At 42.4% G+C, this 26,811-nt stretch overlaps 1 protein-coding gene across 1 annotated transcript in view; it reads left to right on the top strand.

Annotated features, from left to right (window-relative positions):
- Positions 1 to 26,811, top strand: part of RYR3 (ryanodine receptor 3) — a 505,740-nt gene that overhangs the window by 247,465 nt on the left and 231,464 nt on the right. The window contains exons 12-16 of the mRNA XM_004751026.3: positions 2,310 to 2,431; positions 14,702 to 14,870; positions 16,272 to 16,407; positions 18,688 to 18,783; positions 20,763 to 20,881. Coding sequence (XP_004751083.2) covers positions 2,310 to 2,431; positions 14,702 to 14,870; positions 16,272 to 16,407; positions 18,688 to 18,783; positions 20,763 to 20,881 — 642 coding nt within the window. The remainder of the gene's footprint in view (positions 1 to 2,309; positions 2,432 to 14,701; positions 14,871 to 16,271; positions 16,408 to 18,687; positions 18,784 to 20,762; positions 20,882 to 26,811) is intronic.

Genomic DNA, 26,811 nt, shown 5'->3' with positions numbered 1-26,811 from the left:
GATGTCAATAGCATGACAATCCTAGGGATAATAAGATTGGGGTTTAGGGTCCCTCAAGTTCGAACAGCCCTTGAAAATATAGTAGGCTTTCAGTTAAATCTCAAAAGGGCTCTATCCTAGGAGTATGAACTACCCCTGGAAATAAGGATAACTTGAAGATAGGCTGGTAAGATGGGTGGATTTTTGGCATCCATCAGAAGAAAATTAAATCCTCTGTAGAGTACAATGGTACCATCTAGAGTCTCCACAATATTCCATACCTCCTAAGATAATGATGGCATTTAAAGGGGTGCAATTTGTGGATCTCGGTTCTCCTCTTGGAGGAGACACACTCACATGACCCTGTTGACGAGGAGAAGTCCCACCTTGTGTTGCTGACTTCTGCCTGTCCCTGCCTTTCTCGTCCAGGACTATAGTCTACATATTCCTTTAACTGCAGCCATGTGCATGTGAATCTGGAAGGTCCTTTCAGAAACTCTCTAAATGATGTCATGATGTTCAGCCCCTGACAGGGCTGCCCTGCTCTATTTTGTGAGAATCAGGTTAAGTTTCTTTCTAAAAATACAAAGGATGTTCAAATCTGTTTTAAGCATTTTATAAAACAAAACAGGGACCTAGAAAAACCAATGGAAAATAGACACCGTGAAAAACCTAATGGTAACTCCCTTTAAAGGAAATGCTCTCTTTGCCATTCCTGTCCCAGGCTTCTGCTGTCTTCTCTTGAATTATGGGAATCCTCCTAGAGAAAAAGTGGGCTGCGGTGATCAGTAGGGCCCATAATAACAGGGTCCTAACAGCTGCATTCCCCCTACTTCTCATTACTTTTCTGTTTGGCTGGCTGGTTTGAATGTGTTATCTGAACAAGCAAAAATGTCAGGATTTTGGTCTTTAGGGGCCCAAATACTGGGACTGGGGCCAGAATGAACCTAATAGCAATGCATTGCCAAATCTCAGTGCACCCTTGTTAAACAGTTGCTGGGCAGTTCTCACTGCCCACAACTGTTCTGAAACAGTTGGTGAATCTAGTACTAGGGGTATCCTTGGCTAACCCTTATGCTACAGTATGCAGATGGGGTGCAAGGTCATTGTCAAAACTGAATATAAACTTTGGCAAGCCAGTGTTCTACTTCATGTGTGAACTCATTATGTTAGGACACAATTTCAGAAGAATAAATAACCAGAGATCTTTACATGGAAAGGAAAAGAAGTTTCTTTGAGCTAAGAACAAGAGAGACTGGAACCCCTTTTCCTAAAGATATTTGCTGAAACCTGGTTTTATGTAATTGACCCCACCCCAGACCCTGGCACCTACAAATGGTCTCTCTTCCCTTAACTTACTTCAAGAGGAACCTTGTCAAGAACTTGAACAAGGGTTTAAGTCTGACTTGAACCAGCCTCAAACCACCCTAGATGGTATATGCATACACTTGACCCTTTCAAGGGAAGAAACCCACTGACCTCCATATTCAAAGCTGGTAACTGTGCTCAAAAATTATACCTGATGTCACTGGTAATAAATACATATATTTAGCTTTTAGATAAATGATTTGAGATCAGTAATATACAGCCCCTTATAAGAAATATTCACTGAGTACTTCCTAGATTCTGGGAAACATGGTTGTGATTGATGTGTAGATCACTTAATCCTCAAAATGACTCTAGAAGTCCATTTAGTGGTGAATTTGAAGCAAAGAGAAGTTAAGTAACTTGCTTGACATCACACAGCTAGAAAGTAAGAAAGTAGGACTAGAATCCACATCAGCTACTACCAGAGCCTGTGCCTTCAAACGCCCTTCTCAGCCTCCATGAGAAGAGTTCCTTCCCCAGTTGTACGTTCAGCAGGAACTGTCCTTCAGGAGAGGAACCCAAGCACAGTCCCAGTAGAGCATTTTTCTTTAACTTGCTTTTCTTGCTCAATTTATCTCTGGAGGAAAGGCTCTGAACAAAGTGACTTTCTTCCATTTCCAAGGGTAAAGTTTTGTTCATTTCAAGAGAAAAATCTATTACAAAATATGTTTGCACCTTTTCAAATGGGCCATCTAAGCCTAAGGAATTTACTGTAACTCATACCACAGTGGCACATAAAATTTCACTTTCATCAAAACACTGTGTCTCAGGAATGATTCATAGGTCAGTAATGGGGAGTGCAGGCAGAATAACTCCGTTAATGGCCTGTTTTCAAGGGGGCATGGGGGAACTTGGTTGGGGAGAAGGAATACAAGGGATGGGGGGAATCTGGCAAGAAATGGTGACTGTCCAGCTATGAAGTAGCGTGTAACTGGATGCGGTATCCTTGGCTCTGTGGGTAGGTCATACTCCACCAGGAAGGCCACATGGATGACGGGTTAACACTGCAGAGATGCCAGCGCGAGGAGTCGCAGGCTGCTCGCATCATCCGGAACACAACCGCCTTATTCAGCCAGTTTGTGAGGTACAGAAGCTCCTTCCTTTCTTCTGTTAGTTCCTACTCTGGGGCCATCCAATCCCACCTCCCCGTCCCCTTTTGATACTACAAGTTTTCAGGAAATTATTAAACATCAGCAAAGAGTTTTATCACAGAGAGCTTGGGACTTAATAGTCTTTCTCAGAAGATGACCTCCTAGCTTTACCCGTGGCCCCACACATGCTTATGCCCCCACTGGTGCCATCAGGAATACCCAGGGTCTCCTCCCGAAAATTAAGTGATGAGTGCCTGGAGCACTGCAGGTCCCTTTTGGATTCATAGGTGAAGAGGGAAGAAATGGATCCACACCCTTTGTGCTGTTTTGCCCTGTTTAGAAAAGCTTTCTCCATCATTTAGAATCGTTGCTATGGTTTTGATTCAAGTGGATTTGCATTGAAAGCCTTGGGTTACCTACCTGTGGCTGGGACTTAAATGGGAACAGTAACTGAGGTGCCTGCCTGGGTCATAATCCCCTCAATGCCTAAACAGTGCTGCCAGAGCAGAACGCTGTGGACTGTGTTCACCAATTACCGGGAGAAATGGATTCTGTTGTAAACAGTGCAGTGTTCCAAGTCATCCTTCTTTTGTAGGAAAAGAGCTCTAATGCCGAGGGGCCTTAAACTGCGTGCGTGAATTTGCATGAAATGAGAACAATTTTGTTTACCTTGACTTTTCCATTTGTAATACTGCGATCCAAGTAATATGTGTGTGTTAGGATATAGGCTAAGCTGCCGTTACAGTTAAAGATACATTTATTCTCATCTAACTAAGAATATAAGGTAGCCCAGGTTGGGCTACTGAGGCTCAGGGTCCTTTTATCTTGCTGGTTTCTTAAAGTGTACCTGGACCAGCACAGTAGCATCACCTGAGAATGTGTTAAAAAATACACATTCTCAGGTGTCGCCAAATTAGACACCTGGAAGATGATATTCCAGGAAATCGTGTTTTGATAGGCCCTCCAGCTGATGCTGAATCATGCTGAATTTGACAAACCATTGCCCCGGAGGAGGGGTCTTACCTTTGGCCACATGTGAGATTCATCTGGAGAGTTGAGTTTTGTTTTTGTTGTTGTTGTTGTTGTTTTTAAGATTTTATTTATTTGACAGAGATCACAGGTAGGCAGAGAGAGAGAGGAAGGGAAGCAGGCTCCCTGCTGAGCAGAAAGCCCAATGCAGGACTCCATCCCTGGACCCTGGGATCATGACCTGAGCCGAAGGCAGAGGCTTTAATGTGCTGAGCCACCCAGGCGCCCCATGGAGAGTTTTTAATACCCTGATGCCTAGGTGGCATCTCATACCGATTGCATTAGAATTTCTGTGGGTGGGCCAGCTGGGTGACTCAGTTGGTTAAGCATCCAACTCTTGATTTCAGTTCAGGTCATGACCTCAGAGTCGTGAGATTTGAGCTCAGCCTGGAGTCTGCTTGAGATTCTTTCCCTCTGCCCCTCCCCCCATCTTGCTTGCTCTCTCTTTCTCTGAAATAAGTAAATGAATCTTTAAAAAAATACAAATAGTAAAAAAACAGATCTCTAGAATTTCTGTGATGGGATTCAAACACCAGCTTTGGATTCAAGCTCCCCAGGAGATTCTAATATTCAACACCACTGAGACCAACTATCCTGGTATATTTTCCTCATGTACATGATCAAAAATAACATGCTAGCATCATTTCTCAAATCTGTACTGTGAGAAAAAAAAGGAGGGGGTTAGTGGGGTGGGGTGAGGAAATTGGGAGTGGTGGAGGAGAAGTGATTTCTTTTGTTTAAAAATATGACCTAGGGGCGCCTGGGTGGCTCAGTGGGTTAAGCCGCTGCCTTCGGCTCGGGTCATGATCTCAGGGTCCTGGGATCGAGTCCCGCATCAGGCTCTCTGCTCAGCAGGGAGCCTGCTTCCCTCTCTCTCTTTCTGCCTGCCTCTCCGTCTACTTGTGATTTCTCTCTGTCAAATAAATAAAATCTTTAAAAAAAAAAAAACATGACCTAGAAGTAGATCGCTTTTCTTGTACTCAACTAATTAAAATCAGTCAGATGACCACACCTAACTGCAGGGAGATTGAGAAATATATTGTCTGGTTGGTAGATTGTGTTCCCAGTACCACTCAGGCATCCCATTACCAAAATAGAGAAGGGAAAGTAGACAATGAGGTATTCCTACCACAGAATGGAACTGGGGCTTACACATCAGCCATTCCACTATCACTGGTTTCCTGTGATCCCCAAACAAAGTGCTTCCTCCTTTCTATTCCCCAAAATGTCCAGACCTGCTCCCCTTCTTCAGAGAAAGGATATTAGAATGAATAGCTTGGTACAGGAATTAAAAGATGGCTGTGTGCAAAAATGAGCTTTTCATGTAGCCTTGACTATCTCCAGAACTATCATCCTAGAGGTCGAATGGCTTTATTTTTTTATTTGGTTCTCAGTTCTCTGAAACACTGCCCTTGTGCCTGTCTTACAAGTCAGAGGCCCCTGCCTCATAACTATATAAAAATGAATTCAAAATGGATCAAAGACCTAATTATAAGACCTAAAATTATAAAAACTAGGGAAGAAAACATAGGCTTGAACTTTTATGACCTTGGATTAGGCAGTGGCTTATTCAATATGACACCAGAAACAGAAGCAATAAAAGAATATATATAAACTGGACTTGATCAAATGAAAAAGGTTTTTGCTACAAGGGGAACCATCAAGAAAGTGAAAAAACAACCTAGGTGATGGGAAAGAATATTTCAAATCATGTATTGACAAGAGACTTGTATCTGGAATAAAGAACTCTTACAGCTCAACCTTAAAAAGACAAATGGGCCAATTTACAAAATGGGCAAAGATCTGAATAGACATTTCTCCAAAGAAAATACGCAAATGGCCAATAAGCATATGAAAAGACGGTCAATGCCATTAGCCATGAGGAAAAATGCAAATCAAAACCAGAGTGAGAGAATTTTACTCCTACAGGGATGGCTATAATTAAAGAGACTTAATAAGAAGCGTGAGACAGGATGTGGAGAAGTTGGAACCTTCATATATTGTTGGTGGGAATGTAAAATGTTGGCAGCCATATTGGAATACCATCTGGAAATTCCTCAAAAAGTTAAACATATGACTGAATTATTTCACTCCTAGGTTATATACCTAAGAGATATGAAATATGTCTACTCAAAAACTGGTACGCAGATGTTCCAAACAGCATTATTCATATTAGCCACAAAGTGATAACAACCCAAAAGACCAATGATGGATGGATAAACAAAATGTGCCGTTTTCGCACAATGGAGTATTACTTATCCATAAAAAGGAATGAAGTATTGATAGAGGCTGTTCATGATAGGATTCTACTTACATGAGATATCCAGAATAGGCATTTCCATAGAGACAGAAAGTAGATCAGTGGTTGTCCAGAAGGGACAGGGGCAGTGACTGCTAATGGGTATGGGATTTGGACGGAAACTGATGAAAAAGTTCTAAAATTGATTGAAGCAATGGTTGCCAAACTATAAATATACTAAAAACCATTAAACCACTGAATTGCACCCTTTAAATAGATGATTGTGTAATATATGAATTATATTTTAATAAAGCTATTACTTTAAAAAGTCAGTGGGAGTTACATACCTGACAGTGGGAAAATTATTTTTAAACAGCTTTATTGGGTTATAATTTACATATCATAAAATCCATCCTTTTAAGTGTGCAACTCAGTGAATTTTAATAACTTTACTGAACAAAGCAACTATCTCCATAATTTGCTTTTCAAGCATTTCTATCACCCCAAAAAGATCCCTTATGCCTATTGTAGTATATATTATTTCTTGCCCCCAGCATTAGACAACCAATCATATGGTTTTGGTCTCTCTTGATTTAATACCTTTATAAGTTGATTCATACATTATATTGTCTTTTGATCCTGGCCTTTTCCCTTGAGATTCATCCCTATTGTACTACAAGTATATATACTGTGTGTATACACACACACACACACACACACACATATATGATTGTGTGTGTGTGTGTAGAGTATATATAGAGTGTATATAGAGAGATATAGAGAGAGACGGACAAGTATAGATATACCTCACATTCTGTTTGTCAGTTGAGAATCAGTGGGTTTTTTCTCTTTTTGTTTATTATCAGTATTGGTTCCGTGGATATTTGTGTAAAAGTCTTTGGGTATGTATTTTCATTTCTCTTGGGTAAATAGCAGGAAGTAGAATTGCAATGTCATATGTAATTTGTTTAACACTTATACGTATTTTTTTAAAAAAGGATTTTATTTGAGAGAGAGTAAGCGAGAGAAAAAGCATAAATTGGGGGAGGGGTAGAGGCAAAGGGAGAAGCAGACTCTCTGCTGAGTGGGGAGCCCAATGTGGGGCTCAGTCCTAGGACTCCAGGATCCTGACCTGAGCCAAATGCAGACATTTAATCAACTGAGCCACCCAGGTGCCCCAACATGTTTATATTTTTATGATAAAATATACAGAGCATAGCATTTACCATTTCAACCAGTTTTAAGTGTATCATTTGTGATATTAACCAAATTCAGATTTTTGTACAATCATCACCACTGTCCTTCCCCAGAACTTCTACAACATTGGAAACAGAAATCTATACCCATTAAACAATAACTCTGCCTTCTTCCCCACTCTCCACCAGGCCCTGGTAAACAGTATTCAACCTTTCTATGAATTTCACTAATTTAACCAGAATCATACAAAATTTGTCTTTTTGTGCCTTGCTTATTTCACTTAACAAAGTCCACTGGATATTTGGGTATGCCTAATTTTTAGGAAACTGGAAGCCCTCTTTCCAAAGAAGATATGCCATTTTATGTTCCACTCAGATATACAAAGTTCCAATTTCTCCACACCCGTATTGTCTGTTTTTGATTGTAGATATTCTAGTGGCTTATGAAGCAGTATGCTGTTATGATTTTAATTTGCATTTCCAAAATGACTAATGATTTTGAATGTCTTTTCATGTACTTATTAGCTATTCATATATCTTCTTTAGGAAAATGTAATCAAGGCTTTGCCTGTTTTTGGTTGGGTGGTTTGTCTTCACGCTGACATTTGACAATTCTTTGTATCTTCTGGTTGCAAGTTTTCTGTTGCTTCGTGATTTGAAGATATTTTCTCTTAGTCTGTGGCTTTTTCCCCTCCTTTTCTTAATGATATCTTTGAAGAACAAACATTTTAATATTGGTGAAGTCCAATTTAACATAACTTTTGTTTCTGGATTGTGCTTTTGAGTGTCCTAAGAGCTCTTGCCCAACCCAGAGTCACCAGGATTTTCTCCTGTGTTTCTTCTGAAAGTTTTGTAATTTAAGCTCTTACGTTAGCTCTGTGATCCATATTGAATCTGTTTTTGGATATGGCCTGATGTAAGAATTGAAATTCCTTTTTTTTTTTTCTTTTAAAGTGGATCATTTTGATACCTCATTGTCCTTGCCTAATTCTTTGAAAGGCTCTTTCCTCCATCACGTTCCCTTGGCACCTTTGTCAAAAGCTAAGCGACCATAAATTTAATGGTATGTTTCTAGACCCTCAGTTCTATTCTACTGGCTTACATGTCTCTCAAAACAACACTGTCCTGATGAACATAGCTTTATAGTAAGTATTAAAATCCGATAGAATCCTCTAGTTTTGTACTTTTTTTTCAAAATTATTTTGGCTTTTCTGGGTCCTTTGAATTCCCATATAAATTTTAGGGTGAATTTGTCAACTTTTGCTTGCCAGGATATTGATAGGAAATGCATTGAAACTTTAGATCAATTTGATGGAAGAACTTTTATCTTAACTGTACTGAATCTTCTAATTCATGTAGAATGTCTCTCCCTTTATCTTTTCTTCTTGAAATCCTTTCTGCAAGATATTATAGTTTTCAATGTTTGTCTTAAGTCTTTTTTTTTTTCAGCATAACAGTATTCATTATTTTTTCACCACACCCGGTGCTCCATGCAATCTGTGCCCTCTATAATCCCCACCACCTGGTACCCCAACTTCCCACCCCCCCACCACTTCAAACCCCTCAGATTGTTTTTCAGAGTCCATAGTCTCTCATGGTTCACCTCCCCTTCCAATTTCCCCCAGCTCCCTTCTCCTCTCTAACTCCCCATGTCCTCCATGCTATTTGTTATGCTCCACAAATAAGTGAAAGTATATGATAATTTACTCTCTCTGCTTGACTTATTTCACTCAGCATAATCTCTTCCAGTCCCGTCCATGTTGCTACAAAATTTGGGTATTCATCCTTTCTGATGGAGGCATAATACTCCATAGTGTATATGGACCACATCTTCCTTATCCATTCGTCCATTGAAGGGCATCTTGGTTCTTTCCACAGTTTGGCGACCATGGACATTGCTGCTATAAACATTGGGGTACAGATGGCCCTTCTTTTCATGACATCTGTATCTTTGGGGTAAATACCCAGGAGTGCAATGGCAGGGTTATAGGGAAGTTCTATTTTTAATTTCTTGAGGAATCTCCACACTGTTCTCCAAAGAGGCTGAACCAACTTGCATTCCCACCAACAGTGGAAGAGGGTTCCCCTTTCTCCACATCCCCTCCAACATATGTTGTTTCCTGTCTTGTTAATTTTGGCCATTCTAACTGGTGTAAGGTGATATCTCAATGTGGTTTTAATTTGAATCTCCCTGATGGCTAGTGATGATGAGCATTTATTCATGTGTCTGATAGCCATTTGTATGTCTTCATTGGAGAAGTGTCTGTTCATATCTTCTGCCCATTTTTTGATATGATTTTCTGTTTTGTGTGTGTTGAGTTTGAGGAGTTTATTATAGATCCTGGATATCAACCTTTTGTCTGTACTGTCATTTGCAAATATCTTCTCCCATTCTGTGGGTTGCCTCTTTGTTTTCTTGATTATTCCCTTTGCTGTGCAGAAGCTTTGATTTTGATGAAGTCCCAAAAGTATATTTTCACTTTTGTTTCCTTTGCCTTTGGAGACATATCTTGAAAGAAGTTGCTGTGGCTGAGATCGAAGAGATTACTGCCTATGTTCTTCTCTAGGATTCTGATGGATTCCTGTCTCACGTTGAAACTCGGACCATTCTCTTACACCGTACACAAAGATAAACTCAAAATGGATAAAAGACCTTAGGTGTCTTCTATAAAAGTTATCCCTAAGTATTTTTGATGCTACTACAGTTGGAATTGTTCTCTTAATTTCTTTTCAAATTGTTCACTGCATACATAATACGGAAGGAACAGAAATTGAGTTTTTTAAATATCAATCATGCGTCCTGTGACTTATTTGAAAAGTTTATTCTAGTGGATTTTTTTTTTTTTTTGGTGTGCATTCTTTATCTACAAACAGGATCATGTCATTTGTTAATAAAGTTCTGTTTTTTTTTTTCCTTTACAAAATGGATGCCCTTTCTTTCCTGCTCCTCACTGCCCCCCCACCTTGATTGCAGTGGATAGAACATCCATTACAATGTGAAATAAAAGTGGAAAAAAACAGATATCCTTTTCTTGTTCCTATCTTAACAGGAAAACACTCAGTCTTTGTTTATTGAATATGATGCTAATTGTAGGGCTTTTGTAGGTGACTTTTATAGGGTTGAGGAAGTTCTCTTGAGTTCCTGTGTTTGTTAAGAGGTTTCTTTTATCTTGAATGTGTTAGATTTTGGCAAATTCTTTTTCTTTGTCTATTTGGATGATCATGTGGTTTTGCCTTTTATAAACTAGTTACATTAGAAGATGTTATGTTAACTGAGAATAGGATGTTTAATCTCTCACTATTAGGCTGAATTGTCTGTTTCTCCCTTGGTTTTCCCAACTTCAGCTTTCATGTAGTTTGGTGTCTGTTGTTGGGTGGTTATATGTTCATAACGGATATATCTCCCTGATAAATTGACTTTTTTATAATTAGAAAACATTTCCCTTTTTTTCTCTATGAACATTTTTTATCTTAAAGTCTAATTTGTAGAGCCACTCTAGAGGTCTCACATACAGATCGTGGTTACTGTTGGCAAGGAATAAGTTCTTCACGCCTTTTACTTGCAACCTGTGTCTTTGAATCTATAAAGTGTGTCTTGTACAGAGGACACATTGAATCTTGTTTTCTAAATGTACTCTGACAGTCTTCTCCTTTTATTGGTGTGTGTAATCCATTTATAGATAATGTAATTATTTAAACTGTTGAATTTATGTCTGCCATGTTGCTATCTGATTTTTATATATCTCATGTTCTTTTTGTTTCTGTCTTCCTCCTTTATTGCCTTCTTTTGTTTTAGATATTTTCTAGTCTACTATTTTAATTCCTTTGCTGAGGGATTTGGGGTTTTTTGTGGTTTATTTTTATTTATTTATTTATTTTTACTACTGTCTTGAGTTATATTCTTAGTGGTTGTTCTAGGCAACTTGGTAGGTGTTTAATTTGTGACACTCTACCTTGAATTAAAACTAACTTAACACATAAAACCAAACAACTTTGCTCCAGCATTTCATTCTCGCTTTCCTCCTTGAAATAATACTGCTACATATATTACATTCTCCTTTGGTATAAGCCCAGCAGTACAATTTTTTTAACAATTATTTTTTTTACAATTATTTTCTTATCCATTCATTTTCAATTTTTTATTATATTTTTAAAGATTTTATTTATTTGACAGAGAAAGACACAGCAAGAGAGGCAATACAAGCAGGGAGAGTGGGAGAGGGAGAGGCAGGGAGCCTGATGCGGGGCTCAATCCCAGGATACTGGGATCATGACATTAGCTGAGAGACGGCACTTAACCACTGAGCCACCCAGGTGCCCCATCTGTTTGTTTTTTAAAAATATAAAAACAAAAGAGAAATGAACATATTTATACCATATTTTTATTTGCCTACATAATTACTTTTACTAGTGCTCTTTATTCCTACATATAGATTCTAGTTACTATCTGGTGTCATTTTCTTTCAACCTGAAGAACTTCCCTCAGTATTTCTTACAAGCTCAGCCTGGTCGCCTTATATTTCTTACAGGTATTTGGTGATGGGCCTGCTTGCGGGTTAGATAACACATTCAGAGTTCACACAGTTTTAGGTCTGTCCTGGATTTCGCTTTCTGCTTGCCTACAACCTCAGATTCAGCCAGAGATAAGTAGATGGCTACATCCCTCTCCAGTTCTTCCTGAGTACATGTGTGACCTTGCTCAGGGTCTGCCCCACCTTGTTAGAACTTTTTTGATCTAAAGCTAGAGGTGGGCTTTAGGACAGCCTCAGGCTGAAATACCATAGGTTCCTATATCTCTTAGCAAGGCTCATTCTTTTTTTTAATTTTTTAAAAATATTTTATTCATTTATTTGAGAAAGAGAGGGCATAAGCAGGGGGGAGCAGCAGGCAGAGAGAGAAGGAGAAGCAGGTTCCCGACTGAACCGGAAGCCTAATGTGAGGCTCTATACCAGGACCCAGGGGTCATGACTGGAGCTGACGGCAGGCGCTTAACCAACTGAGCCACCCAGGTGGCCTCACCAAGCCTCATTATTTAAAATAAACAAACAAAGAAACAAAACAAAATCCAATTTGTTGTATGCCTTTGGTCAATTTCCAGAGTCCTTAAAAAAATTGTTTAGGATGATTTTGCCCCATTTTATCATCATTTTTGTGAGGGAGAGGATTTCCTGAGTTCCTCAGTCAGATGATCTGGATGTTCCCCTGTCGGTTGGGGAAACTCTTAGTTGTCTGAGCCACAGGATGTTTTAGAAGAAAGGAGGACTGCTGAAAAATAAACCTGTGCAGCAGGGATGGGGGCTGCAAAAGCCATAGTACTTGGATTTTGCAAGAGCTGGGAAGTGAAAGACTTAAAAAAAAAAATGATAAGGAGATTCTCCCCTCCTATCTTTTTTTGAGAAAATGACAGAACATTCTGTGTACAATGGAAACCAGAAGGAGGGGGGTGGCCTTCTGAGAAAGCAAATTAAAGTTAAATGAATAGGGAAGGAAGAAGAAAGAACAATGAGGAAGAAAGGTTAAAGTTTGCTTGTGCTGTCTCATCATCCTGCTCATCATCCCAGCAGTTGCTGGGAGCTGTCCAGTAAGACACATGAACGATGTGAAAGGTGAGGGAGTCTCAGAAATCCTGCTGACGAGTAGATACTATCCACCTGTCCTGAGTTTAACCTTAGGATGGAAATATTACATAAATAATTGTGTTATGGTAATAGTATGGTAAATATTCAGAATCCCCTGAGATCTTACTTGAATTAAACAAAAGAAGTCCTTGCAAAGATCTGGGAACATAGTGGGGCAGTGGCTGAATCAGAGAGCAGAAAAAAAAAAAAAAAGCTGGGATGACTAAGGTACCATTGTAGTTTGTTCTGAATTGAGACACCATCTTGTCCCTATCCTGGGTGCATCTGGGTCTCCCCCAAGGTTCTGGAGTAGAAAGTGATCACCATGAAGCCATTCAGAGGTCGTGTCTGTTTCCCCATTGTCCCTAGTGCCAGGCCTGTGGGTGGGATGTGTTCTGCTTTGAGGGAAGAAGGGATCTTCCTTTAGTCCAGTGGAATACTATCATATTGATGGATTTCGAAGGGACAAGATGAAGCAATCTAGCAATGAGAACCCACAGAACAAAATTAGACCCAGAAGGACCCTGGCAATAATAAAGTTTGTACCGTTCCTATTTTCTAGGTGGAAAACCAAGCACAGGAGGCTTAAAGACACCCCAAATATCATATGTTCATGGCAATGACTATAAATTGGGTTTTCTGGGCCCCTGTATGGTTCTCTTCAAACTACAAAAATGCTAAAAATGTCTTTTATCTTTTCATTATATATAGATAGATAGATATAGATATCTATCTATATATCTCCAAAGCAACACTATTTACTTAACTCATGTCGTTGTTTCTAGTAAACTCAAAATTTTACAAAAGGGGGGCAAGGGTTGGGAGAATCTGCATCTGGGCCAAACCAACTGGAGATATGTATTCATTTTTTCCTTGAATCTAGAATTAGGAAGTCATTCCTGACTGGGTTTGGTCTTCCCAAACCTTCACTTCATGTCCTCACAGCATTCTCTTTCCCACTCTCTATTTCCTGTAGTATCTCGGATAGTCACAAGTGAGTATTTCCGTAGCTCTTCCCATGGGCCAGCGCCCACCCTGGTGAGAAGGCCCTCCGTGTCTGTAGTCCACTGGGGTTCTGTCCTCATCTCATCCACTTGGCCTTTTTGTATACAAAATTGGAATTGTCACTTCATAATCTGAGTGTTCTTTGGGCTTGTTAAGCCTTTGCTTTAGGCCTGGTAAGTCTTTTCTTAGCATGTGTCCAGACTAATAGGTAACCAAATATCCTGTCAATGCTGAGGAGAACTCCTTAGAAATTGACCCAAGGAAAAGTTCTGAGGTGATTTATACACTCTGCGAGTTCCCAGTTCCCTGGGGCAGTGAGGCAGTTTCACAGGGGATGGGTCCAATTTCCCCTTCCTCCTTATAGCCTTTGCTCTCCAGAAGGCTCACCAACGTACCCATCAAGGGGATGGGAAATGGCTTCTTTTTCCCATCTGTGGAGATTTGTGGTCTTTCTGGATTGACGGGATTTAATCACAAGACTTTTTGAAAAATTCTGACCAAGTTGGACAGAAACAGACATTCAGGATAGGAGAGCCACAACAGAGAGAGCAAGAGAGGTGGTGGGGGAGGGAATACTGAGGAGGGGACATGAAGACAGAGAGGAAGAACATGGAGAGAAGGGGTCAATTGCTGAGAAAAAGTGGGGAGGCCACACAGAGGAAGTCAGGAGGAGACCTCCACAAAGGGGGAAGAGGAGCTCATGTGTACCTGCACACACACAAAACCTTGATGAAAAAAAACCCGTGCAGAGACATGAATACCATGAAGAGAAAAAGAGACAGAAAGGGAGAGAGAAGGCAAAAGCACAGATGGAGTTGATAGAAACCCTTCCAACCTAGTGTTTTAACCTGTTCCAAGAGGAATCTGGGATCGTTCGAAAGAACTGTGAGTTAGTAAGTTATTTTTAAGTGTTCTTATGCAGAAAATGAGAAAGCACGGCAGAAGGCACGGGTCCCTTCCCTTTGTTGACATAAGGTCTTTAAAATCGAGTCAGATGTTTTCTTCTGTGGCTCTTTTGGTTGGCAGACGTGAATGTGTGGTAATCACTCGGCGACTGCTGCGGGAAGCAGGGCCTGGTGCCCATCGTGGGGCAGGTAAGAACCAGGACCCGGCGGACGCTCGTCAGGGTCCCCACCCAAGGCCCAGACCTGAGCCGCATCCATCTTGTGTTTTTAGCGGGAACAACCGCGCAGCGGCCCCTGTCACCCTGCCGATCCAAGAGGTCCTGCAGACCTTGCAGGACTTGATTGCCTACTTTCAGCCCCCAGAGGAGGAGATGCAGCACGAGGACAAACAGAACAAACTCCGCTCGCTCAAAAACAGACAGAATCTCTTCAAGGAGGAGGTAAGTCGAAAAAGTTAAAAGTTGAGATTCTCTTTGCGAGAGAATAAATGCAGAGATATCCAGAGCTGGCATATCCTTATGATGGCAGTTCAGCTTTGTCTCCGTGCATGCGGGTAGCTATGGAAGAACAAGAGAGAGAGGGACACCGGAAAGGAAAGGATGCATTGGCAGCTGACCTTCCCTGTCCGCCACCCGCGGTTACGCTCCCAGTACACATTGTAGCCATGGATCTTGGCACACTCCCACTGAAGTTGGAAGATTCCAAGTCTTCAAAACTTCAGTGCCGCAGGGCGTGTGTATATCCCAATCTGTGCTCAGTCTCAGCTATTAAAGCACGGCATTGGCTGTGATTCCCAAATTTTAGAAGCTGTCAGAATTACCTAGGAAACCTGTTTGAAAAAATACAAATGCCCAGGATCTACCATGTCTGCAATAAGTGGGGACCTGAACTTGAAAGATAACAAGTAAAGTCAGGTCTTACCAAGAACCCGAGTGTCTGGATCACAAGGGAGGAGACCTGGATGCAAGGAAAAACTAACTTGGGACCCAGGAGGCCCTGGATCAAGTTCTGGCTCCATCGTAGGCTTCATCCCTGGCGGGGTGTGATCTTGGAAAAGTCACAGGCCTTCTTTGAACTTGGATGTGATGATTTGGCATTAACAGGCCATGGTCCCACCCCTGCATCACCTCTGTTCCTGGAAACAGGGTTTGTTCCTTGGCTGTTTCCAAAGTTTGGGACCTATAGACCCGTCCCTGCTCAGTCTCCTGATCCAAGCAGACTGGCTCTGGGGACATGATGCCCGAAAGGCTACTGAGACTCTCTCTCTCTTTAAAAACAACGAGGCACAGATGTTTTCACTGGGCAGCATCATATTGTCATTAAGAAGAGAAGCAGTTAAAATCTACTTTTGGTTTTATTGTCTCTAAATCCTACCCTTTTGACAGAGGAGCAGGAGGAAGCAAGTATGGTTGTCTTATGCATCTGAATGGAATTTCTTGAGATTTAATAGGAAAATAGGAACTGTATTGAGGGCTGTTGCTGGGGGAGTCAGAGTCATTTCATGCCAGGCCCAAAGCAAGCTTTTGGGAGCCTCATTCATGCTCCCACTTTCGATATGTCCTTAGATGGAGTTAAAGACACGGGAGCAAACCTGTCATGAAGAAACTGCTAATTCCCACCTCTCCCCAACCCCCGGCCATATGGATGCTATTTCATGTCTCTGAGGCACAAGAATGTATATTTTGTTTTTAGGAAGAAAACAAAATCCAAACTGGCATGTGATGGTCTGTGTGCACATTAGCGTCATCAGCTATAAAATGTGAATGAGCTGGGAGGGAAAAGAACAGAATCCTGCTTTCTTTATCGGGAACTTTCATCTTCTCCCCACCTGTCCTTCACAGGGAATGTTGGCCCTTGTGTTAAACTGCATTGACCGCTTAAATATCTACAACAGTGTTGCACACTTTGCGGGGATCGCAAGGGAGGAGAGTGGCATGGCTTGGAAGGAAATACTGAACCTCCTCTACAAACTGCTCGGTAAGCACACACAGCCTCTCCCTGGGAAGATTTCCGAGGGGGCGTCTCTACATGGCTGATGGTCATCTAGCCCCATTCTTGGAAGCTTTTTCTTTTTCTTTTTTTTTTAAGATTTTGTTTATTTATTTGAGAGAGAGCACGATCGGGGTGAGGGGCAGAGGGAGAAGCAGACTCCCCGCTGAGCAAGGAGTCCCACGCAGGGCTCGATCCCAGGACCCAGGGATCACAACCTGAGCCAAAGACAGACGCTTAACCAGCTGAGCCACCCAGGCTCCACTTGGAAGCCTTTTCTAACCATTTGATTCTGTTAGCCGGCCATACATTCTGTTAGCCAGCAGCTTATTGTATTTTCCACACTTAAGAGCAAGAAGTCAGCAGAGAGTGAAAGCAGGTGAGGATCAGTCTTGCCAAAACCACCCATAACACCGTGGACAGTCACTTCATCTCTCTGGACCTCAGTCCCTCCTCTTTAAAATGAGGGAACAAGACTCGAACGTGTTTGCAGCGCCCTCCACGTTTAGACTTGGACACCTGCACATTAAGGATGGTTCCTCTTTTCAGCTCTCTGACCTCTCATTGGCTGCTTGTCGGGCAGTCCTGATTCCTGGTGCTTTGGCCTGTTCGTTATCTCCTTTTGTTCAGGGAATAAAGGTGGAGAGTGAAGAAGTTCCAGCACCAGCCTTTCTTCTCACAGCATGGACAGGGGGTGATGTCCCGGGTCCTGCGGTAACCAGCACCCCCACATGGGCCCAAAGCACCACACTGGGGGAGGGAGGTGGTGGAAGACAGTATGGGCCTGTGTGAGAAGGTGGCCCCTGGTAGTTGCCCAGATGAGACGATGAAGCAGCATTTTGGGCTTTTGCTCTGAAGTGTATCTCCCTCTGTGAACTTAGAGGAAGTTCACAGAAAGGTGAGTGGGCCAGTGGGGAGCTGAAGACATCTGGTTGGACACATTCTCGATGTCAAGGGTCAGGCTGATTGGACTACCGCTGTAGTAAAATCCCTTCCAACTATAATACTTTGTAATGGTAAGGCTCTAACTCAGCAGTAATTTTTACAACAGGAGTAGTTAATAGTTACTGAGCTTTTTGTGCCAAGCAGTGGAATATCTCTTTTTGATCTGAGGAACAACACTTTGAGGTGTAGGTACTGTTACCCGTTTAGCTGTGAATCAGAAGAAACTGATGCTCAGAAATGTCATAACTTCCCTAAGGCCATACATGTCGTAAATTCTAGAACTGTGGTGTGAGGCCAGCTGACCCCCCCAGCACCCTGTGCTTAACCCCTTTGTTGCAGCTGACCTGGAAATCCAACTGAATTCGGCCATCCTCTAACTGTGGAGATACAAAGCAGAGGTCCGGAGGAAGTCCTTTCCTTATCCAAATATCTTTCAAGCATCTGTAAAACCTATCTTTGAAAAACAAAAGCATAAAGAACAAGTGTGTGGGCCCAGTTTACATGGATCTGTGGCAGAGGCCAGGTCTATGGAGGGCTGTTATGTGGGTCTAGCTTGGTGAAAATCTACTGATAGCAAATTCTCTCCCTCCCTTAGCAATATCATCTACCAGTGGTTCTCAAACATGAGCAGGCGTTAGAATCAAGTGGAGAGTTGGTTAAGACACTGATGCGGGGTCCCCTCCCCAGAGGTTCAGATTCAGATTCAAATCTGGGGTAAGGCCAGAGAATTTGCATTTCCAACAATTTCTCAGGTGACACATTCCAGTCCTGGGACCACACTTTGGGAATCATGGTCACATGCTGATATGACTTAGATATTTTAGAGTTTCATGTTTCCTTATTATTCGCCTATTAGTTTAACCAAATTTCCTGGCTGTTTTCACTGGGATGCCTCCCTTAGCATGGAAAATTGCAAATCTCTAGCTAGGGTTAAGAAAACACTGCAAAGAATGGAGTTCTTAAATCAGTAACCAAGCAGATATTTTTCTTGTTGCTTTCTGAAGTAATTTTATGAATTTGTGTGTTCATTGTCTCTTTCACCTTCTTCATAAAGGCAGGGGATTTGTTGTTGTGTTCATACTGCTCTGTTCCCAGCAAGTAGACAGGTGTTCAGTGCATAAATTCTCTGGAATATTTGAGTGAATGGTAGATTTTTACTCTTCCAAATATAGGAACAATTGTATCCAAGAGCTTGGAAGGGGAAGATTGTTACACTCAGTTCCTTTTAGTTGCTAAGCAGTTAAGTATTTGACAGCTTCCCAAATTCTTATGCTCATCCCCGTGTCCTTTAACCTACATGCGCAAACATTTCCTTCTTTGCAGCTGCTCTCATTCGTGGAAACAGAAACAACTGCGCTCAGTTCTCCAACAACCTCGATTGGCTAATCAGCAAACTGGACAGACTAGAATCTTCCTCAGGTAAGAAGTGGCAGGAAGCAACTGCAGAAGGTGGGGTTTTCCCCCTTTGCATAAAAAAGAAAGAAAGAGTAAAAAAGTTGAATCCTTGAATAATTCTTTCTTCCACTGAATCAACAACAATCTGCAAATAATTACTCCCAACAAACAGTAAGTCCTAAATCCTCCTGGCTTCGCTCTGGCTTTATTTAACAACAGTAAGCTAGACTTCAGTGATTTCCTTTTCTGTTTCATTTTTTACTTTGTGTGTTCATCTCCACCCCATGGACCTTTTGATCACCACCACCCCTCCCCATCCCCCACTCAGTCTCCTGGTCTCTTCCCTTGCTGCCTGCACTCTTGTTCTCTGGGTTTCTAAATCCTCTCTGGACATGCTTCTCCTGACTGTTTGGTCAGAAGCAGACTGAACAATGACCATGGGAGAGGAATAAAATGATTGTCCCTCTCTCCCCCCTGTTGCCAACCTCGATCACCCTTGACGCCCTATCTACAACCCCTCTTGATGACTCACAGAGAATCTGAGCCAGGGAGAGTTTATCATGGTTAAGTGGCTGCGGTAAGGCTCAGCAGTTGTCTTCCTCAGAGATGAGTGGACATGACAAATGTGGGCCCCTCTCTGGGATACTGAGAGGTTTGATGCTTTTTTCATTGTCTAGAGATGGCTGGAGCTTGAACAGACAGACCAAAGGAAAGCTCTCTTAAGGACTATCCATCCACCTACACCTGTGTCTTCCCAAGCCTCCGTCTTCTTCAGTGCCTCCTCCATGGGCCAGATTATATTTCATAGTAATTTATAAAAGCCTCGAGAAATACAGACCAAGCGGAATTTTCTCAGTAAAACCAATAAGGACATAGGCCAACCACTTCCCTTATATTTCCATCATGGTGCTTTGCCCTTGTGTGTGCTGGGCTCTGGGGGTACCAGCTAGCTTTTCTTCAGTTTTCGCTTAATATGAAAAACCACACAGCATTCCGAGAAAAGGGGCAAAACAAGTAGTCTTCGTTTGGTGCGCTTATAGTTTGCTTGATATAGCAGTGCATTATGAAATGAAAATAATTTCTGGGGTGGTTCTCAGAAAAATTCTCATTCAAGGAGAACTCCAGATACTTTCTAAATTACTTGAAGGATCTTGAGAATTTGTTTTCAACTGGGCATTTGCTTGTTTAGATATATTTAAACTTAGGTGTTGCTTGGCTTGACCAAATTAAGAATTCAATTTTTACAGTCACTTCTCTATAATTTTTTCCTTTTTTTTTTTAAAGATTTTATTTATTTATTTGAGAGAGAGAGACAGTGAGAGAGAGCATGAGCGAGGAGAAGGTCAGAGGGAGAAGCAGACTCCCCATGCAGCTGGGAGCCCGATGCGGGACTCAATCCCAGGACTCCGGGATCATGACCTGAGCCGAAGGCAGTCGTCCAAGCAACTGAGCCACCCAGGCGTCCCATTTTTTCCTTTTTTTAATTGAAGTATGGCTGACATAGTGTCATATCAGTTTCAGGTGTGGAACGTAGTCAACAATTACACACTGTACTCCGGGCTCCTCAGGATGCAGTCTTCACCCCTTCCCCACCCACCTTCCCTTTGGTAACCACTAGTTCTTCATAGTCAAGTCTCTTTTCTCTTTGTTTTAGTTCTTAAATTCCACGTAGGAGTGAAGTCATCTGGTATTTGTTTTTCTCTGGCTTATTTCACCTGCTGCTTCTCTGTATTTTGACATAGAAGGATGCATATCTTTGTCCAGGAGGAAGGGAGGTACAGTCAGTGCTAAACAAAACTCCCCTCTAAATCACAGACAAGGTAGGCTGCCGAGGCTCCTGAAGTCTGCCAGACACGGCCACAGTCTTTCTTCTGGCTGGAGATATTTAATACAGTCAAGGAACGGATAATATCCTGTCCCCTCAGGATGGTCTTTTCTCATAATTTAGGTTTCTAAATGATGGTCATTTCATGTCCGGCTGATTTTTTGTGACATTCATGCAGGTATCTTGGAAGTTTTGCACTGCATCTTGATTGAAAGCCCAGAAGCCTTAAATCTGATAGCCGAGGGCCACATCAAGTCCATCATCTCCCTGTTGGATAAGCATGGGCGGAATCACAAGGTAGGTGTCAGAAAGAACCCAAACAATGATGGACTTGACCTGACATTTCCCTCCCCAATGCTTCATAAGCAGTATTTATTACTGAGAGCATGTGGACGAATCTCTTTCTTGGCTTTGATTTGGGGGTGGGGGTGGAGGGAGAAGAGTTGACCTTGGGAAACTGAGGCTCCGAAAGAGCCTTCCTTACCTAGGAGCACACTCCAAGCCAGACAGTTACACTGGGTCTTGCATGTTCTCTCTGTGTCTCCACTTTCCAAGCCCGGGTCATTGTCTTCAGCCCTGAGCACACAGCCAACGAGGGGGAGGCACTGAGCTAGGAGGGTCTGGGCAAGGCCAGCTGCAGGACTGGCTCCCACCCTTGGCCCAGGAACTCAGTACTGGAATAGCTAATACCAAGCTGTATAAAGAAGATACACAAAAATCAGATAAGACTAGTATAGGACGTCTTGGCAACTGGCTTGTTCATAAATGAAATCAGATTTATCCTGAGTCAAACTGTGTGATGTAAATGAATCTACATGAGCAGGCAAGAGGACTGAAGCTGCCAGCCCTTCCCTTTGATACAAAACAGCTGTGTGCTTTGGGGCCTCAGTGATACCCTCTGTGCAATGGAAAGAATGCCACTTCATTTACTAAGGTGGAAAGCTCTATGGATTTTTTGAGATGCCTTAAAATTCTGCCTCTCTAATTTTATGGAATCCTATGTCTTAGAACAGTCTGCACAGAAGGTCTATTAAAATGTGTTTTTTCTTGGGCTTTCAATATCTGCCCTGTAGCTGGGAGCAACAGGGTGTATTGCTCTGATGAATGAGTGATCTGGGGGGTCCTCAGGCTGAGGGAGAGTATTTCAAGAGCCAGTGTACTGCTCTGATGGGGGGTGTACTGCTCTGATGAATGAGTGATCTGGGGGGTCCTCAGGCTGAGGGAGAGTATTTCAAGAGCCAGTGACATAAGGAGCAGCAGCTGTGCACCTACACAGTGGAGAAAACTCAGCTTGGTCGCTGGGCCTCCTCATCTTCGGGGCACTACTCTTTTGAGACACTCTCAGGGGGGTCTGGGAGAGTGAGCCTCCGCAGCTTCGCCGAGGTGTGTCTCCCTTAGGAAGCAAGAAAGCCATGGTCCTTAGTATCGGTGGAATTGCTTGGCAAAGAAGAGAAAGAAGAATGTGGCTCTTGTAATTGCTTTCCTGAATGTGGTAAATCAAAGGCAGGCAGGAGGCTCCAGCATCAGACCCGCATCTGTTCCTTCCTGTCTGCAAAGCATAATAAGAGTAATTGATAAGCACCCAAGTAACACGCGGTCCGAGCCATGAGGTACATACAGATGTCAGTGGGAGCCCACTGACCGGAGAAAAGCTGCTCTCTCGTTTCGTTGCTCCTGGGTCTTCTTTGTGATCATACCACATAACGTGCTTAATGAATAACCAGCTTTGTTATGGCATCTGTGAGCCAGGAGCCACAAAGCGTGTAATGGATGGCACTTGGTGGCAAGTGGATGACTATTCGGCCCATTCCAAAGTGGAGAAATGGGAGGCCAAGTTGAGCCAAAGGACTTTGTTACAAATCAATAACTGGCCTGATATGTGATCCCTGCAGACTACCAGAGCAGCCTTTCATCTCCTAGAGCCAAGGTGCTGTTTGAGAAATTCCGGTGGTGTTGGGAAACTTCAGGCAGTATGTTCTAGGTACATAAAAGGCTCCTCAGGGATAGATCCCTATTTTTTCTTTCGGTGGATTTTTGGATGAAGGTTGGTTTGCCATGCATTCAGACCTTCCCTTAAAAATGATGGGAGTGGATAAAATTTGTTTTCCAAGAGAAATCTGTCTCAGATCATCACCAGGGCTCCTTGCATAGCTTGGTAAACAATGGAAAGGCCAGACTTCCGCTACGATGTTTTCTCTTTGCTTGGAAAATACAACGTGTAGTGTTTTGCTCTTCAGACCACTCCTTTTTCTCAAGTCCTGGGTTTTCACATGTGTCTGATCTCTTCACTTAGTTTTCCTTGAGGACAGGGACTGAGAATATAAAGCATTTTCAAACCACCAGGCACCTCCCAGCTCTTCCAATAACGGCAACAGTAATGATGACGATGACGATCGCGATCGTTGATTTTGCCTTTGACAAATGCCAGGTACTGCCCTCCGAGTTCACAGGTGTTTTCCTTTGTCCTCAGGATGACCCCAGGAAGTAGCATTCTCATTTCCACTGGACAGTGGCCGAAGAAGGGCTGGCACGTGGGCCCTGAGATGTGAAGCCACCTGCCAGGGGGCCACCCAGCTAATTCATGACAGACTAGAACCAGACTTTGGGTCTCCCACTCACAGTTTCACATTCTTCCCAGTGTTTCTCAAACTGCATTCTCTGAGCTTGTTCTTTGGGGTCCGCATGTTCTGCGGGAATATTTTTAATTTTGTGTTCTTATTTTTACAGCTCTCTAAATACAAAACCATGCAGGGAAGAATTTGTAAGTAGAAGGCATCTTTATACAAGCTAGCATTTCTGAGACTGGAATTTGAATGTCCCTATGGGTCCATCCATGGTCTTCAGGGTCGTGACATTTTTCTTTTTTTATTAAAAAAAAAAGGGGGTTGGACATCTCATGGGTTTGATGAGCCCCTTTTTGTGCCACTCCAACTCTAATTGCAAGTTGAGAACGGAGAGTGTTTACAGTAGTGGCATTAGTATGCTTCCTCGCCTCTGAGATTTTTCACTTGTTAGCTCTTCTCCCTGCCATGGAAGACATTGCCACTCATCTAAATCATGATCAAGCAAAGATCAGGAAGTTTGAAGAAAAGAACCCAATCTTTGGAGTGAAAAGGATAGGGAAGTGTACACTGGGAACAAGCCTTTCTCTCAGGGTCCTCTGTCCCTCAACCTCTCCATGACTTGGCTCTTGCAGATTGCTCCCTATCTCCTCACTTCTTAGTTTTCCAGGACCCATCACAGTTCTGTCTGCCTTTCAATATTTTACTCAAATGCCACTGCCTCCATGAAGCTTTTTCTGGTTCCAGTTCAACATGGTCTCCCCATTTCAAATCTTATGCAGCTAGCACTCCATTACTTGGTGGCTCCACTCTGCCCTTCCTACACAGAGATGTCTCTCACAGACTCGAAGATCCTTCAAGGCAGCGACCAACTTTGCATTCCTCCCAGTGCCAGGCTCTTATGTTATACATGGCAGGCACTTTGATCCATGTTTGTTAAAGGTGTAATACATGAATAAAAAGAATGAATGAGTCAAGCCAGAGTCCATTCCCATCTTACTCTCTGTTAGTAGCACTGATTTTATTTTTTGATAAAAAGAACAATTATCAGACCCTGTAAGTCATCTTCTGACTTTCCCATGGACTAAGCATTTGATAATAAAAATACAATATGATCTTTTTATTTGCCCCCAAACCTACCTTACTCTAGATCTCCTCAACATTGGCACAGATAAAATTTTTTTTAAAGATTTTATTTATTTGACAGAAAGATGAAGAGCACAAGTAAGCAGAGAGGAAGAGGGAGAAGCAGGCTCTCTGCTGAGCAGGGTGCCCCATGCAGGGCTCCATCCCAGGACCCTGGGTTTATAACCTGAGCTGAAGGCAGCTGCCTAACTGACTGAGCCACCCAGGCACCCCAGATAAAAGTTGGTTTTGGGCTTTTTTGTTTTTTTGTTTTTCTGTAAGGATTTGGAGCCACTTGTGGAAAAAAAAAATGTGTATGGTAAAATAGGATCATCATGGATCCTGAGAAAGTATAGAACAGAATTGAAGGTTTGGCCTAGGTTGGGGGAAGGATAGAACACAGGTAAGCAAACCATCAACTCCCACAAAGTTGCTGAATCATCCCTGAGCTCCCAGGTAGCCAAGGCAATAAAGAAATATTTCCAGCCACCCAGTTCACATCCACAACAAGAAAAAAATATGTTCCTCAGAGGCTTCAAAATCCTCATTTTCCAATCTAGGACTTGATTTTTTAAAAAATCACAGAATAAGTACAATTAGCATCTTTATAGCATTTACACAGAATAAATACATTTTAGCATGGAGCTGTTTATAGACAGAAGCTAAAGGACAGAATGCAACAGCCAAATGAGGTTTCCATGGATATACATTAGGTATTTTTTTTTCTTTTTATTTTCTTAATTTAATTTTTTTCAGTGATCCAAAATTCATTGTTTATGCACCACACCCAGTAGGTGTTTATTTTTAAAGGAGAATTCCCACATAAGCCTGTGTTTGGGGTAGAGACTAGTGGAGCTAAAAAACAAACGGGGAGGATGTTGAATGAACTGAGGTGTCAGTAACAGAACAGGATGACAAGCAGAAGCTGATGGCCTCCACAGAATGAGCCAGGGAAATTCTCACATTGGGCCAGGGTATAGATAGAAGCGTAACTCCTAAAATGAACAACCCCAAATTCTCATAAGGAAGATTGCTTTTTCCACATCACAGCCCTAGGCCACTCAGTGGGAGGGCTCCAGTCCTTTCATCCCTTAGAACAGGGCTTCTCAGAAGGCACTGTGCTTACCCATCATGTTAAAATGAAGGTTCTCAGCTGGTAAGTCTGGCAGGGGTCGGGGGATGCTCCTAAATCCCTGCATTTCTGGCAAACTCCTAGGTAATGCTAGTACTGCTGGGTCACAGTTGGAGTAAGACTTTGTTATCTTTCCTAATCTCTACATCCAGCTAGAAAGAGAGTGTGAGTGCAAGAGGGACTATGTAGACGTTTTAGGTGATATCCACTCACTTTCCAGTGCCCACAACTCAGTCACATGATGCCACGTCCCTGCAAGGGTGGCTGGGAATTGTAGCCCCTGTGGGCTCAGGACTAGAAGGAAATGGAATGTGGTGACTTGCTGAGCAGTACCTACCACAGCTGGCCACACGTCCCTCTCCATCAGAAGTATATATGACCCCTAGGTTCAATGCTTGTGCATTCCCCTGTGGTGGGCTCATGTTGTCTATACTCCCTTCACCTTTAAAAGAACCCATTTAAGCTTTTTAAGAAAAAAAAGTTTGGCCCCATTCCCCTAATTTACCCTGAGAAATGCCTTCTAAAATAGAGCCTAGGAGTGTCTGGGGGGCTCAGTCAGTTAAGTGTCTGCCTTCTGCTCAGGTCATGATCCCAGGGCCCTGGGATTGAGCTCCACATGGGGCTCCCTGCTCAGCAGGGAGTCTGCTTCTCCCTCTCCCTCTGCAGCTCCCCCTCCTTGTGTTCTCTCTCTCTTTCTCTCTCAAGTAAATAAAACCTTTTAAAAATTTAAATTTAAAAATAATGTTAAAACAGGGGTGCCTGGGTGGCTCAGTGGGTTAAAGCCTCTGACTTCGGTTCGGGTCATGATCTCAGCATCTTGGGATCAAGCCCGGCATCAGGCTCTCTGCTTAGCAGGAAGCCTGCTTCCCCCTCTCTGCCTACTTGTGATCTCTCTGTCAAATAAATAAGATTTTAAAAATAAATTTTAAAAAATAAAGTTAAAATAAAACAAAGCCTGAACCATGTCAGCCCCATTGCTTTATGGCATCATTTATTTAGAGGTGAGGCACTCTGTTCATCTAGTGCTTCTCACAGAGCCTTTTTCCTCCTGGTTTTTCCTATTGTGTGTGGATTAAGCTCGGCTCTCCCTCTGGCTCCAACAGCAAAGCTCCCAGAACCTTCACTCTGAGGCAGGATGGATGACAATGTGTGATAGGCTGGATCATAAGTATTTAATTTCCTGACCATCTATGGCTCTTTTCTTAGAATGAGAAATTATCCTCTGGATTTCCAGTTCCACGGTCAATATGTTTCACAGGGCACCAGTGGTGAGGGTTCTCCATTAGAGCACCGTTGGGATTCTTTTCTACTTGTCCCATAAATGTGCTTTGTATTACTCTGGAGCGGAATTGACATTCAGGGAGTCAGGTAGAAAATTGGTTTGTGAGAATTATGGATACTAATGCCAA

The sequence above is a fragment of the Mustela putorius genome, unplaced genomic scaffold (genome assembly GCF_011764305.1).
Source record: "Mustela putorius furo isolate JIRA1106 unplaced genomic scaffold, ASM1176430v1.1 tig00003898_pilon_pilon_pilon, whole genome shotgun sequence".
Taxonomy (NCBI): Eukaryota; Metazoa; Chordata; class Mammalia; order Carnivora; family Mustelidae; genus Mustela; species Mustela putorius.
The sequence above is the reverse complement of the archived record's forward strand: the minus strand, read 5'-3'. Positions and strand labels throughout refer to the sequence as shown.